This window comes from Dysidea avara, chromosome 1, assembly GCF_963678975.1.
Source record: "Dysidea avara chromosome 1, odDysAvar1.4, whole genome shotgun sequence".
Lineage (NCBI taxonomy): Eukaryota > Metazoa > Porifera > Demospongiae > Dictyoceratida > Dysideidae > Dysidea > Dysidea avara.
The window spans coordinates 61,465,261-61,482,583 of record NC_089272.1 but is presented as its reverse complement, the minus strand read 5'-3'; the positions used below and the strand labels follow the sequence as shown (position 1 = coordinate 61,482,583).

Genomic DNA, 17,323 nt, shown 5'->3' with positions numbered 1-17,323 from the left:
GCTACTATCCCTGTCCCAGGAGGATTTGCCTGCACAAGGCTCAAGCACTTGAGTTGTTCACAGGTATCCCAGTGCTGGTTCACTGGGCAACAATAGCTGTGTTTTGCATGGCTACTGTAGGCTTTGCTTTGCTTTGTGTGTGAAGAAAGATGGTCTAGTCTACCCAGCTGTATAGTGAGTACCTGGTGGCCTGCTGTCAGCTGCGAAGGCAGCCCAACCTAGCTAACATCAATGTGTAATTTGAAGGGAATGTTGTAGGTGAATATATGGCAGACTGTACCGTAAATACATTGAAGTACGTAGCATTGTGAGTCTGTGACAAACGCAGTTGTGATACATGGCTGCAGAAAGAAGATATCAGCACTAAACTCATGTAGTGACATCTTCATCTCCTAATCTGGATTGTTTGGATGTCCACGGCTGGTTAGAAGAATTGATAGGGGCACTACACTGTAAAAAATGACAAAGAACATATGTTGTTTCAGCAGAACTATTAATTGCTATTTTAATGGAAAGTGACTGCTAGTATAACAATAATTTTTTTACTTTAACAAGAAAATGATGTTAAAACAAAAAAAATTCCCAATTGTTATTTTAACAAATGTGTTTGCTGTTTTTTTTGCAGCAGGGATAACAAGTCCTTCGTTAAAATGAAAACAGTGTATGGATGGTCTCCAAGATAGTAAACATTTCTCCCAATTTGTTTGAATCACCTGATGCTTTCATAGCTGCTTATACTACGAAGTAGACCACACTACTGTACATTTAGCAAGTTAGCTGATTCAAAAGCAGTTGCTGTGGCCTCCACATTGAGTATATTATCGATTACTTTCAATAATTCTCTTAATGGTGTAACAATTGACGATGAAGATGGTTAAGATGGCGACACTTTCTGACTTGGTAACTACTCCAAAGTCTCCTTTAGTGGTAAAGGAGGCTTTCACATCGAGTGGAACCTTAAATGGTACAATAGTAACACTACAGTGTACTTGTATATATGTAGTACACTTATACCATTTGTAGAAGTCACAACACAATGGCTAGAGCAGTTGATAACTCTGTCACACTTCATATTAAAACTTGATATACCAACTGTGGTGAATATATTGGCCAATAGCTTGTTATTTTATGATTCACCCAAACTTTCATGTGGACAACATCATTTCTACAAGTGTTAATAGGGTAGGTCCAGTCATGGACAATGCAGTGTAACATGATAATTTCACTTTGATGTTAAAGGTTTCAAATAGATAGTCACACAAATTTTCAATTTTGTAGGAAAGCATAAGATAAGATGATGCTTTTGAAGAAATAAACATTGTAGACAGATCAATGTGTATAATATTCAAATCTTGCTCCTTAGATCCATATACATTAGACAAGTCTGAATAAGCTTGAGCCTGTACAAATTCTACTTTAGCACATGTGTGGATGTTGTTAATGGGTGGTAAACAGTATTGCTTTAAAGGTACACTTATCCTTTCCAAAGGTATGCTTTCATTTTCATGTCAGGTTATTCCTATGGAGTTATATTACGTATGACACCAAATTTAGGTCATGGTTTAGGTGTCCAGATTATGGAGGTGAACTCATCTCACATAGTGTCCACATAATAACTAACATTGTGTATATTACAGACAATGCTCCACAGGTATCAAGAATGCATAATAATTATAAGAATTAAAAATAATAGTACTGGGTGTAATTCTTACAAACTCTTGATAATGCATAAGCAATGCAGTCACCACATTACAGCAAAAACACTATTGTTTGTTTCACTATACGTACATGTCAGGAAAAACACCCATCTGTAATTCTCATACAGATTGAAAGTGTTTTGGTCTAAAAATTGGAAACTACCACCAGCTAAGTTCCACACTCGGTATCTGACATAGAGACACATGTGGTATTGGACCAGTATATCTCTCTTTAAATGTACACTTTGTAGACCTATTCACTAAATTTATTTTTGGATATAAGGAGCAGTACAAACTGATCTGTGTACTACAAAATATTGCTTCTCTAAAAACATCATGTCATCTAAGAGATTAAAGTGTGTAACTTTCTGTTTGAAACTTTTATCATCAAAGCAAGTTATCATGTTATATGGTATGTTTTGACTTTGTTTATCACTGGTGCTACATGGTAACACTTGTAGAAGTGATGTTGTAAACAGAGGGACAAGTTCAGTTGAACTATAAATATCAAGTTATTGGACAGTGTACCCACCACAGTTGTCCATCAAGGTACAAGAAGATTGGCAAGTTGTGATCTCAATATGAAGTGTGACGGGATTATCAGTTGCTGTGCTCTAGCCATTGTACTTCTCTCAGTTGTGACTTCTACAAACGGTACAAGTGTACTACATGTATACAAGTACACTATAGTGTTACTATTGTACTATTTCAGGTGCATTACCAGCTTCACTTGATGTGAAGACCTCCATAACTACTAAAGGAGACTTTGGAGTTGTTAACAAGTCAGAAAGTGTCGCCATCTTAGCCATCTTCAGAGCCAATCGTTACACCATCAAGAGAAGTGTGAAACTCATCGATGATGTACTCTATGTGGAGACCAGAGGAACAGCCTTCAGATCTGTCAACTTGCTTAATGAACTGCAGTATGGTCTACTCCGTAGTGTAAGTGGCTATGAAGGCATCAGACGATTCAAAGAACTTGGAGAAAAGTTCCCTATCATCCCCAGTGTCTATACCAATTCTGCTAACCTGCCATGGTCTTGTGTCGTACACCCAACCAACCCAGACTGGAAGGATATGAAGATGTCATTACATGGATTTGGTGCTGATATCTCCTTTCTGCAGCCATGTTCTGATGTACCAGGACTGTGCCTTCCATAGCACTCCTACCAGCTGATTGCTGAGTGACTATTTTGACTGTTCTAGTTATATATATTTGTGTACACATTTATCATACATGTACAAGTGGTTTATTCACTGAATCTACCTTGTGTATATGTACACCTGGATGTATCTGGTATGCATGTAGTAGAATAATACAGTAGTAGTCGAGTTTGGGAGATATAACTATCGTGTCAATACAGCTAATCTATGGAACACCCAACCTGGGAATTGTATGTACTTGCTGTTAGGCTACTCCACTAAACCTGAAATTTTGCATGTGTGTAGTGCTGTATATGAATGATTATGGCAAAGATAGTGATTTTGTCATTATTAAGATATGTGTCAGTACAATAGTGCAATTAGTTGCTACAGTACATTATTACATGTCCATGAAATGTGTCATTAGTTCACTGTTACCAATGCACTTCAGTGGTAGTGAATACACTATAATAGTTTGAAATGTTTACCATGGATGACGCACAGTAAGACAAATGTCTTAGAACAGTCATCATTGCTTCGTTTACTAGCCACACAGATACCAGCAAAGCAAGTGGCCAAATGTACTCTAGCAATAGAAACCATAGAGTGTTCTAAAGTCTGATCATGACACTGTCTATCAGTACACCCATCAATACCTATACAGCAAAAGGATGGTAAACCATATCATACACTTATCTTGTATTATATATTATTATTATCATTTTATGGAAGATGGACAGTACTGTCTTTGTTAGAGGTGCTGGGGTCATTGTGGAACTTCTGGTTCCACGACATTGAGACCTGGACAATCTTCCTGTGGGTTTCTAGTCCTGCACTAGGAAGATTTGCCTGCACAAGACACAAGTTCCTGAGTGGTGCACAGGCATTCCAGTGCTGGCAGGAATAGCTGTGTTTCACATAGCTTTGCTGTATATGTGTCTGTCTGTTTGTGTATCTCCAGTCTATCCCACATTTAAATGGGACAAGGTGGTCTAGTGTGAACTGGGGCTCAGCTGTAACATCAATGGTGACCCAGGGAAGCAATTGCCAACTGTCCATGTCTAATGTAACAGATGAAGGTCCAGGTGGGACTTCAGGTGCCCACACCTTCACCTATGAGACTCAGTACAGCCTCCTGTCGGTTGCTAGTCCTGGATTTTCCTGTGATTTTTGTGTGTGTGCATGTGTGTGCGTGTGCGTGTGTGTACACATAATGTGTATATTTCCTAATCATCACTTTAGTATGCTGTCCAGTCTCAGATTCAGTTACATGGACATGATCCAGCTGGAAACAGTCAAGCCTCGTGAGGTATGCTATAGTGTGTTGTACTCATAAAAGTGTATCCTTGTACTGAAACTGTATGATAAGAATGTATATAGTGATGAATTGGTGGGTTAGTGACTACTCAGATACAGCAACAAACTCTCTTGATCATTTTCAGAATGTTATAATGTAATGTTGCTTGAATACAACATAACACACATTGATAGTCAACTCATTGATGTTTTGCACCAATAAGTGTTGTGGAATTGTTGTGATTAAAGCTTAATATTTCGTAAACAGTGTATCCTGTGAGTAAACTGTTTGGACCATGCTACCCTGTGGTTAACTGCCATTTTCTTAAGCTTTATTTGAGCATTGTAGCATGATCGAGAATGACATAAAATCTGCACTTGAAATACGTTTATGCCACAGTTGAATTCATATACTCTAATAGTGCATACACCTAAAACAAGGTAGGAAAATCTTTAACTTCTTTGGAATTGTCAGACAATGGAGTACGCTGAAACCTCAATTATATTAACTGAAGATGTTGAGCAATATAATGCCAGTTTTTATGAAGTATACAGTGGGATTTGTAAATCAGCTACAGTGAATTAATTATATAAAATTAGAGGTGGCCTTCTAAAAATATATTACCTTTCGGTTGCACTAGTAACATGAAATTATCTGTCCTCCAAATGTACAATGTACATTGTGCTTAATAACACGCTTACCTTAGAGTGGGCAGCTTCTGTAATTGTTTTCATATCAAATGCCTGTCCAGTGATAAACTGAATACCCACATATTAATTTGTAGTATTTCATTAAATGTCAACACCTCACCTGGGATATAGACTAAAGCAATAGAGTCACCTTCTTCCATAATTTTAGCCACTATGTCTTCTGTTCTGAGAGTCTCTTCACCCTAATAGAAGCACATGTGTGGTACAATGAAGCATGAGTTATAGAATCTATTACAGTGGAATCTCAATTATCGAACTAATTGGGGGGAAAGGGTGTTCATATAAATTAAATAGTATGTAAAATCGAACTTCCATACAATTATATACTGAGCTTTGTTCAACTACTCTAATAAAGCATACACTTGTTGACAAAATGCCCTAATTGAGCAGTCAATTTGGTGTTCAGATAATATTGTGCTAATCATGTGGTTAGCTGGGTCATGTTAAAAGACAAGCATGACTTATGTAAAGCAGCTAACATCACTAGCTGTTGTTTTAAGATAATTGTTCCTGCATTACTTGAAATTACTCTAATGGAATTCACGTATTAAAAGTGTTCTACACAATTTCATTTATAATCTTGATGTGTATGTTCTATTAAAGTGTTTTGTCAACATCTCTAATATACTCTCTATTATATAATGGGTTCCAATGTGTATAAAATAAATTTCATGCTGTTAATATTCTCTCATTCAGGGCTGCTATATTGGCACAGACCTGGCTCATGCCATAGGAAATGTTGAACTACACTTAACTGACTGGGGAGTGGACTTTGCCTGTTGGTGTAACTACAAGTACGTGTGTGCCAGTCCTGGAGATGTGTCCGGATTCTACATTCACCAAAAGCATGCTTACAACTTTGATCTTTCAAGGTGTGTAATTACTTGTACAGTGCATACTTCTGTGGTCATCTGAATATGTGACCAGATTTGCAAAAAGGGGTCTTCCACACACATCCAATTTACTAACTTTGACAACTCATAATTTCAGAATAGAAAGACTGTCGACTTGAAATTTGGTCAGGAGTGTGTGTGTAAGGCTTTTCTCACAAATCTGGTCACAAACTTTCCAAAATGGTATTGCAATTGAAGTCAGTAAAGCTAACATGATTACTCTGTCATCTTAATTTAGTGTGTACTGCCTTGTTTGGAATAATCCCACGTGGTTCACTGTGTGATTTATTTCAAGCTGTACCATGTTGTACTGAACCTTAAGAGAGACTTGTAACTTACATTCTGTGACCTGTTTAGGTTCTAATATACAATGCTAACATATGATGTGTGCTTGTTCCTACTGTATTTTAGGATGGTTGGGTGGTGGGCACATAAAAGAGAAACAAGATTTAATTTGGATAATTGTAAGTGTAAATGACTGACTAGCATATTGTTTGTACGAGTGCGCATGTGTATGGTATCAGTGAAAACTCAAGGGTGAGATTAGGGCTGCAGTGATTCTAGTATTGGTATCTGCTGTTTTCGCAGTAATGGAATTAAGCATTGTATTGCTGCAGATGCTGATTCTTATTACGTATGAGTGTAATAATATATATTCGACGCAGTCTGAAAAAACCGGTCTTATCGCCCATGTCAACAGATTCGATTTTTCATCCAGGACACAAAGCTACATGAATAAACTATCTAATTCCACAATCAAAATCAGCTAGACTTGAGTGGTCTGGTTTTGCTGGCTGCTTTTCCCAAGCCCAGTGGTGATCCGTACATGCGGTGTGGGGCCTTAATGGAGTTCTGGTCAGCCTGGAGATGACTGTATGTGGCTGTACAGCTCTGTGGTGTTGAATAAGTATCTCTGCTGTGAATTTCCTTTCATTTTAGCCAATTTTGAGACCTCAATGGCCCAAAACTTGGCCTAATTCATCCCTACGCCTTCCTTTTCAATTTTTGAACACCATCTTGCTTGCTTTCCAGACCCCCCCACCTCAAGACTGAAAATTATGGATGGTCCCTAATGGAATTGACCATTGTATTACTGCAGATACTAATTCTTATCATATATGAGTGTAATATAAGACAACTGCTTTTATTATTGTTTATTTTACTGGTACATTGGATGCCTGAAAGCATCAAACATAGATCTTATATATCTGTAACTATTCCAGTAAAATTACTGATCTATCCTAAAACTTCTCTCAAAATACACATTCATTAAAACCAATGATATACTCCATTAGAACAGTCAATAACTCTAATAGACTAATGCCATGGTTGCTTAATTTTTAGTTGTCAAAGCTGTTTTTGTGAGCATCACAACATACATTTCTTCTGAAACCATAGTAGCGTACAGAAGAATACTTGACTAGCTGCTGAACTGGTTTTCATTTCAGTGACTTTTTCTTCAAGTATGCTACTTTATCATAATACAACTAAAATGTAAAAACTTTAAAAGAATACATTAAATATACAAGCAAAACATATGTACAGTTTTACTAATAAATGTGTGCAGCTATACTTATGAAGTAGGTACTTCAAGGTGCTTGAATATCAGTAAAAGTTGAATCAGTCACTATTTGAATGCTTTTGTGTTAGTTTAATCCCAGATGAGTAAATTTGTATTGTCTATAAAGCTGGGGTATTACGTATAAGCTCTGTTCAATTCTCTAAGAATATGTTACAGTTGAAATGGAACAGCCACTTCAGTTGTTATGGTTGACTCTATATGGCGTCATCTTCTGTGTAGGTCTAGATCTGCGGCCAGGAGCAGGTGGATTTGCTGTAACAACTCTTCCAGCACTAGAAACAGTTACACTAATTGCTGCCCTAAAGGTTAGTGTTAATGATTATATATGTACCTGCTACGAAGACTCTAAATAAGGGCATGATTTGTTGCTGTTGCATGATTTATTGGAACTTCAGCAAGTGTCAGTAATGCCACTGGGCTCTACTTTACTTAATTTAAGACTATTGAGTGTAATGCTGCCACAATATGATACAGGTGTGCTTTATTAAAAATAAATATGTATGCAGCCAGATCTAAAAATTGTCATCTACTTTTAAAGATCTTGTAAATTGTGACCAGATGAGCGAAAACTTGCTTTCGCAAAATTCTATTTGCTATAGCAACGTACATATTAAATTAAACTGGGTAAAATACACATGCTAGATAAAAGTTAGTATGCACTATTGGATAAGCAAAGCTCAAATTAAGATTACCTAGGTATGTAACAGTTTTAGTGGGGATATTAAAGACAAATTCCAGTGTACAACAACCAAACTGGGATACAACTTCCCATTAGGACCTCTAGGAGCATTCTTGCCATGCTAGAATTTTATGGAATGCAGCTAGAAAAGCCAGACACCATTGAAGTATACTTAGCTTGTTGTATCACTTGCCTTTTATCATGTAGACATTCAAACTGTATATAGAGCAGCCTACGTATTTAACTGTAATACAGTTACAACTGTGGAATCCATTTTTTTTAAGACCTACGTACATAACACACTATTTAGCCATACAGTACATACAATACAGCTTCACAATCACTGTACACTCTTTAAACGGACTTCACCAAACACACACTGCAGCCATTGTGCTGCATCTACTAGTGAAGTATGTGGTAGAACAAGTGTACAAACTATGTAAAATCGAGTTCCTTCAGTATGATTCAAAACACTTCAAATTTTGAATCTTTTATTTAGAGTAGTTTTCTCTTGCCTGACTGACTTACTTAAATACTTATGTTACTTACTTACGTATGTATGTACATACGTAAGTAAACCCAGGCCTTAAATTAACGTGCGGTCAACGGACAAAATCCGCACAAATAACACAATGTCTGCACATAATTATGGTAGTTTTGGGTGGACACACATGTCCTTGCAAAACCAATAGTGGTAAAGCTGATGTGTACATGTTTGTTTGTAGTGCTAACAATAATTGTCACCTGGTTGCTAGGAGATACTACGTTTTCCCGGGTAGGTAAAAACAGTGGATCCGGAGACCAAGGACCAGGGACCCGGGGACCCACGAGAATCCAACATTTCTTGGAATTTTATATATACACTTCACAACATTCTATACTTGTCCTAGGTACCTCTGCAAGTAGTCTTGCCAATCCACTTTTTCTTCCATCACAGCATCTCGCATGGTGTTTGCACCAATTAGACATTATAAACGCCTCTGAAAAAAAACAACTGAAGCTGACTGCATTAATAGGCCACTGCCTGCTGCACAACAAGCATACTGGTCTATTATGCCACCTACCTACTAGAAACGTTGTGCAAATGCACCATGACCAGTGTTGGGCAAGTTACTTTTTAAAAGTAACTAGTTACATATTACATATTACTTGCAACTGAACTATTTAGTTACAGTTACATATTACCCATAAAATAAAGTAACTGTAATAATATTACATATTATATTACTTTGTGTCCACAGCCTTAAGCTGTCACGTGTGAAACTACTGCCTTATTACGTGACATGATTGCGTTGTTGGGCAATGTGCAAATGTTGGTTATAAGTAAGAAGCTGGTGAATAAGCTTCATTCAGTAGGCTTCATTACTTCGTTGTGGCTAGACGTTACTCAGTGGATTAATAACGAGATTAGTAACTTTGTTACTTGTAGTAATAATATTATGTAATATTAGATTCGTTACAGTAACTATATTACTTAGGTAACGCGTTACACTTGTAAGTAAAATAACTTGAGTTTTTTATAGTGCATTTCGTTATATTACTTTGTTACCACAAAAGTAATAATATTACGTAACGCGATACATAAGTAGCGCGTTACTCCCAACACTGACCATGACATATGAAGAGCTGCTGTAGCTCGGCTTAGCTAGTAATTGCTCATCTGCTGCACTAGCCTGCACAATGAGTATGCTTTGTGCAAACAAATAGTCTGGGGAAATAGTGAGTGACCTATAATTAATGCAATCGGCTTCAGACACTTTTTCAGAGACGCTTATAATTTCTAATTGGTTGGTGTACTGAAACATCGTGTAAGATGCCGCGAAGGGGAAAAAGTGGATTGGCCATGCAAGACTACTTGCAGAGGTACCTAGTACAAGTATAGAATACTGTGAAGTGTACAAAATTCCAAGAAGAGTTGGATTTCCGTGGGTCCTTGGTCCCCGGGTCCACTATTTTTACCTACCCCATTTTCCCAACCCAAGGATTTACTAATGCCACCTCCCCTTTGTGTACTGCTATCACCAACAGTTGTAGTGACCACAGCCTGGTGATATGTTGCAGCTATGTGGTTGTATTTAACCTCAAAACTTTCAATGGAAACTCCCTATTCCAATTCCAGCAGTGCATATAAAATGCTCCTCTAGCCGCTCATGTCTGTACAATTTGACTCTATGTCTGTACATTTGTGAATATGTAAGGACATTTGTCCTCAGCCTCTTAAAAATCAAAGTAAGGCCTGAAGCCGTATGTACGTACTTGCTTACTGATTTACTAATGCCTTCAGACAAGTGTAACTCAATAACAGGTTATGGACTTGATTTTTTCACTGCTCGATTTGTGGATGGTGCCTTTTGGCATACTGCAGTACGTACAATGCACACATCATGGACCTACCCATTTCCTTCTTTATATCCTATTTATCTGTTGGTAGCGCAAGGTGTCAATTCATGGTAGCTGTAGCTCATGATGGCTTCCCCTATGTGTATAATGGAAATTGTCCGTATTTCCATAGTGAAAGTGAAGTAGTCATTCCACTTTGTTTTCAGCTATTTTCAGCCTGTTATACACCATTACAAATGAAGAACACTTAGTGAAGCTCCTCTGCATTCTTTCAGTAAGTGATAGTTGGGGTATGCATTCAGATGAAAGCAATAAGTCTGATGTTATTCTTTTAGTATATGAGCTGGTTCACCAGTCATTACAAAAAGTAAACAAACTAGAAGGTAAACTTGGGATTTTAAGTTGGATTAGGAGCATAGCCATAAAACATAGTGAAACAAGGGAGGTCACTTACACTTGCAGATATACTAGTGGACCTTCAATCCCTATAGGGTAGCTTTAGACTGAATTAGGGATTGACTTTCCGCTAGTATATATGCAGGTATAGACAACTTCGCTCATTTCTATTGTGATCCCTAAAATTCCTAATTTTCCTTCTATCCGCTGAAGATAATACACTAGAATCATCAATTCCATTGTCTGCAATGTGCTTCATCATCTTATAGTTTCTGTACATCATTATAATGAAGACAAACCTATCTTTTAGGACAGTGTCACCTTGCATTTCACAACACCTTGTTACAAGAGATACACTTCACAATTGCTTCATTCTCACATGGTTCATTACAATGGTCTTGCCACTTTTACATCCTAACTAGTTTGTTCAGGTTTTGCTTCCTTACCAATGTAAGCAATGTAATTTTTGAATTAACTAATTCAGGAAATATGGGATACTTTAAATTGCAATATTTATTGGCTAGCTAGATAAGTAATGATAACATAACATTTGTTCAAACTAAATATAGTACGTGGTTGATTACTTGCTTATTTAGATAGTGCAAACTGGGAGGATACCTGTTTTTTAAATGTATCACAGCATCAACTTGTTACAACAACAAATCCTTAAGTCACAAGAGAACACAAGTATAGCAACCACTTTGCCTGCTCTAAGTAATCTGTACAGGAATCTGATCACATAATGTGGTTAACCAACTAATCCTCCACAGTTTACACATGGTAACTGTATTGGCACATGGTTTAGGTAATTAGCCACATAAAGTGTTGTTGATTAGATGATGTCATAGATCAGTACAAACCCACAAGTCATTGTTACAAAGCATGCTATAAAACAATACTGTGTGTCTACACCTGTATCTATGTGAGTGCCTCTGGAGACATGAAATCTGTAACAATTTTTGGAAAGTCTACTCAATTTCAAAGAGGGGACTTAAGTTAACAATTTTTAAAGATACAAACTGTGTAATATGACCAGTTCCTGAAGGTGTTCTAGTTTCCATAGTGATTAATAAAGAAAAAGTACCTGTAAGCTAGCATCCTCACAGGTTGTATTGTATTTAGAAAATGTGCATCTGTGTGGCTGGAGTAAAAATATCACTGATAAAGTCTAGCATTCTAATCATGGAGTCATGTAGGTGGTACAAAATGACCAGTAAATTGAGTGGAACCTGTAGCTTGTGGGTGGCTGATTCTTATCTGGTCCATTCATGGTATTGTCTCTTTACTACATGAGAGATTGTTTTCCTATGTATTTGGTTGCTGCGTAACTCCCATGTCATGCATGCAATGGCACAGGAAATAATTCTGAAAATATCCTTCTGTCATCTTCAAGGAGTATATATGTAATACCTGCTGTTTAATCCAAGAAAGTTATGCAGGTTGGCCAGGTGTTCAGGTAGTACTGAGCTACAGACTGGTCCCCACCGTTACCAAAGTGATGAAATAATTCCTGTACATGGAAAATGGCACATAGAATGACTTTGACTTGAACATCACAACACACTTACTATCTGAGCTGTCTTACAGTGTAATCTGTTTATTGAAGTTCAGAAAAAACTTCCTATTCTAACAAAGTTATGTAGTGTTATAATAGTAGACTGGCATAGCACATAAATATGATTATTTTGTGTACTTTGTGAGAAAACCATCAAAATTGCTACATAGATTGTGCTCCCAATGACTTTATATATGTAGTGCCATTGACCTTTGGTAATGTTTGTGGTCATTTTTACATTGAATATCATCATTTTTGTGTTAATCTCTCTGAGGGTTTATTTTATACCATTAAAACATGGTTTCAAATTAAAGGTCTTAGTGAAAGAAACAACTCGGCTTTTTATTTGAAATCATTAGGTGATTTCATATAATTGTTTGCATTTTGTAATAGAATTCTATAAGTTACCTGCCCATTTTGGTAATTTACACTCAAGGGCAGGTAAATTCAAAGACAGAATTTTATGTTATGATTTGATCGTAACTTTGGACTAGAGTGAGATTTATTGACTTCCAACCAAAGTCAAGTTGTTCTTAAATTAACGTCTTTAATTTGTATCATATTTTAACGGCGTAAATTAAGAAGATAAAGGTGAAAGTGATGAATATTCTGACAGAAAAGGTCACCAAAGGTCACCAAAGGTCACCAAAGGTCAAATCTGCTATGGCACTATATCAAAAAATGAATGTACAATTGATATAAAGTTTTATGCTTTTCTCACAAATGACCCACTCTACTACAATACACCTTCAATATATAGTGCACAGACTTCCAAAAAATGAGACCTCCATGGAAAAGTCACAGAAAAATTTCTGTATGTGTTAACTGTAATTATAGTAATAATTGTGCTTTTAATTTCTTTGCAATTGACTTCTATACAGATCTTCAAACAATTTGACGTTTAGGAAGAATTCTCGTCTCCTTACTGGTTACTGTGAACTGTTATTAAAGAACTTGTCACCAGAACAACAACAACAAGGTGACCAGGAACCACAAGCCAAGAGGAAGAAAACTGATGGTGTGTGTTGCATGTTTGTGCCCTTATGTATGATAATATATGTGTGTACAGTATGTCAGATCATTTGCTCAACCACTATAACTAACAGACTATGATCACATGAACCGTGTGTACTATATTGTACTGCATTTTGTATACCAACAGTTCACATAGTAACACCTAGTGACCCAGAGCAACGTGGCTGCTGCCTGGCTGTGAGGTTCTCATGTTCTGGAGATGAAATTTGTAAGAAAATGTTGGAAAGAGGAATCGCTGTAAGTGACATGTGCATGTAGTAAAAGTAATGTTCACTGGTTCATCATGCTAAGAAATGTCTACCACATGTAACACTTTCACACCTCAGATCAAACGAATTGCAGAGGATACATACCTCTTTACAGGGAGACAACTGTACACTGGTGTACATTGCGATGCATCCCAGGAAAGTGTTGCACTTCACAAGAGCAAATCGCTTCAAGCTACTTCAATGTAGCTGTAATACAGCCCGTTTCATTTTATAAATATTCAGGCCTAAATCATTAGTGGAAGTTACTGTAATAAATGCTCGTGTGATCACTGCCATGAGTTTCAAGTATGCTATTATTTGCTATCCTTGCCATTCTTAAGTGATAGTTTAAAGTGAGAACTGGTGTTATGGCGTATTCACAATTAGTGGACTGCACCCACATTACAGATAATACGAAACAACCATTCTAGAACAAAGCTTACCTCTTTAAGAATCCATGACAATATCGTTTAAATAGACAAAAGCCTTTAAACATTGATACTTTTATATATACAGTAAACAAACGTAGCTACATTGTTACTTGCTGCTGATCCATAACTCCTGCTATGGAAGTGTTACACATGTATATATTAGCTGTAACATACTAGGCACTCAGGATTTACCTGATATTGTATGTATGGCCCTCAGTCCTTGGATCTGCATCCCTCAGGCTTTGGGGTCAGGCAAATCCCTTTGGCCCATGTTACAATGATTGCATATATATATACATTATACTTTATTGTAGAAATATTTGTGAAGTGCATAAATATGTCCTTTCTTCACATTTATTCCCTCAAACACTATACTGTATATTGCATGGTGTACTGTTACATATTAACATACCAGTATTGTATGTACAGGATCCTGAAAAACAGCTAAAAATTAAAAGTGGATTTTTCTCAAGAGAGTTAACATTTCAGCCAACTAGATGATTAGTGGGGACGGAAAAGGTGTTGTCAACAGACACATGTAGTTTGGCTCCGTTACAAGTGTGGGAAAAGGTTGTAATGGACACTGCATTTATGGCTTCCCTGTAGGAAATGTATGGTGAAAAATTTGATTGGCCGTAACTATTGTGTCACACATTTGAACAAAATTATTTTTAGTGGGTCAAGTGCTAGTGCTACAAATGAGCCAAATTTCAAGATCGTGTGTAATTGTATTTGTGAGATAATTATTAAATGTTTTTGAGGATCCAGCTCAACGCATACATACTATAGACGGTGAAATGAAGGGAACCCCCCCCCCCCCCCCCCCACTTTTATTGTTTATAAAAATTTGATATACTAATAGTACAATCAAGCTCTCTACAATGTACTTCCAATAGCAACATAGTGGTAATAGTCTAAATTGCTTAACTTTATTTTTGGGGCATGCCTTCGAACACGCCAGAATGAAATCTATGTCTGTTGTATGCATCAAACTCTACTTATAATCTACAGTTACATGTGTGTTTTTCTCAATAACAGTTGCAATGTTTTCGAAGGATAGTCAGGATCACTCCTTCACCACTCTACAACATGTTTAGTGAAGTGCTACATTTCTACACTACTTTAGTGGAAGTGTTGAATGACATTGAGTAGTCATGCACTTCTTGGCTGATAACTGCTTCATTATATACAATATCAAAGAATCGCTTATTGTCAGATGTATATAGTTTGTTGTGTTATAATATAGTCATGTTTGTAAAATACCAACAAGAACTTTAACAATGAGTATCATGTGTATGCAGTATGCACAAAGAGCAATGATGCTGTGTTGACTACTGATTGTTTTGCAGCATCTAATGTGTTTAGGTGAATGCCTGTTACATGAATTTTCATTGCATTTTGCTAGTAGGAATGACATGACAATTATGATGTCATTACCACATAACGTGTTACATGATGCAATATATATCTAATCCAAAACAGCCAAGCTGTAAAAATAGTGTGCGGCCCTCAGAAAGGCTATGGTGAAAAAAGATGTGAAATCCAAGGTGGCGGCCAAGAAATGGCTGTGATGGTAGGTTAATGGTAAAAATTTTAATAATGACAATTCAGGTAAATTTTGTGAAGCGGCACAAAAATTCACCTGAATTGTCATTATTAAAATTTTTACCATTAACCTACCATCACAGCCATTTCTTGGCCGCCACCTTGGATTTCACATCTTTTTTCACCATAGCCTTTCTGAGGGCCGCACACTATTTTTACAGCTTGGCTGTTTTGGATTAGATTTCATTTCTTTTTGTATTTGTATACCCCAAAGCCGGCCTATGGCCAGCTTTGGGAATTTTTTAACCTATGTTTTTTTCTTTACTACAGGAAGAAGAAAAGATGAAATAAATGTACAAATTATATATATGTGACCGGATTTGTGAAAAGGGGTCTTCCACACACATCCAATTTACGAACTTTGGCAGTTCATAATGTCAGATAGGAAAATAGTATTACCTTGAAATTTGGACAGTGATGAGTAACAACATAGGTTAATGCATGAACAAAATTTCAGGTTAGTATCTTCTTTGAGCACAAAGGTATGGTCATTCAAGTTCATAGAATTGGATGTGTGTGGAAGACCCTTTTTCGTAAATCCGGTCACATATAATACATATGTGACCGGATTTGCGAAAAGGGGCCTTCCACACATCCAACTTGCCAACTTTGACAATTGATAACTTCAGATTGGAAGGAGCTATTGCCTTGAAATTTGGGCAGTGGTGTTTTCTTTGCAGCTGAACTCTCTATATGATGGTTTCTTTGTAGCTGAACTCTCTACAAGGTAATTTCTTCTAGCTGATCTCTCTACAGGGTGATTTGTTTGTAGCTGAACTATCTACAAGGTAACTTCTTCTAGCTGATCTCTCTACAGGGTGATTTGTTTGTAGCTGAATTCTGTACAGGTGATTTGTTTGCAGCTGAGCTCTTTACGGTTTCTTTGTAGCTGAACTCTCTACAAAGTAACTTCTTCTAACTGATCTTTCTACAGGGTGATTTGTTTGTAGCTGAACTATCTACAAGGTAATTTCTTCTAGCTGATCTCTCTACAGGGTGATTTGTTTGTAGCTGAATTCTGTACAGGTGATTTGTTTGCAGCTGAGCTCTTTACAGAATGGTTTCTTTGTAGCTGAACTCTCTACAAGGTAAACTTTCTAGCTGATGTCTCTACAAGGTGACTAGTTTGTAACTGAACTTTCTACAAGGTGACTTCTTCTAGCTGATCTTTCAATAGGGTGATTTGTTTGTAGCTTCACTCTCTACAAGGTAACTTCTTCTAGCTGATCTCTCTACAGGGAGATTTGTTTGTAGCTGAACTCTCTACAGGTGATTTGTTTGTAGCTGAATTCTGTACAGGTGATTTGTTTGCAGCTGAGCTCTTTACAGAATGGTTTCTTTGTAGCTGAACTCTCTAAAAGGTAACTTTTTCTAACTGATCTTTCTACAGGGTGATTTGTTTGTAGCTGAACTATCTACAAGGTAATATCTTCTAGCTGATCTCTCTACAGGGAGATTTGTTTGTAGCTGAACTCTATACAAGGTAACTTTTCTAGCTGATGTCTCTACAAGGTGACTAGTTTGTAGCTGAACTCTCTACATGGTGGTTTCTTTGTAACTGAAATTTCTACAAGGTGACTTCTTCTAGCTGATCTTTCAATAGGATGATTTGTTTGTAGCTTCACTCTCTACAAGGTAACTTCTTCTAGCTGATCTCTCTACAGGGAGATTTGTTTGAAGCTGAACTTTCTAAATGATGGTTTCTTATTAGC

The 17,323-nt window shown here is 36.9% G+C and overlaps 2 protein-coding genes across 2 annotated transcripts; both read left to right on the top strand.

Annotated features, from left to right (window-relative positions):
- The first annotated feature begins 1,954 nt into the window (after positions 1-1,954).
- LOC136251483 (uncharacterized) lies at positions 1,955-3,027 on the top strand. The gene is made up of 2 exons (XM_066043944.1): positions 1,955-2,351; positions 2,410-3,027. The coding sequence occupies exons 1-2, from the start codon at positions 2,279-2,281 to the stop codon at positions 2,856-2,858; spliced, it is 522 nt and encodes a 173-aa protein (XP_065900016.1). The 5' UTR covers positions 1,955-2,278; the 3' UTR covers positions 2,859-3,027.
- Positions 3,028-9,814: 6,787 nt separating this feature from the next.
- LOC136248202 (kynureninase-like) lies at positions 9,815-15,349 on the top strand. The gene is made up of 4 exons (XM_066040014.1): positions 9,815-9,864; positions 13,174-13,310; positions 13,455-13,564; positions 15,045-15,349. The coding sequence occupies exons 1-4, from the start codon at positions 9,815-9,817 to the stop codon at positions 15,156-15,158; spliced, it is 411 nt and encodes a 136-aa protein (XP_065896086.1). The 3' UTR covers positions 15,159-15,349.
- Positions 15,350-17,323: the final 1,974 nt, after the last annotated feature.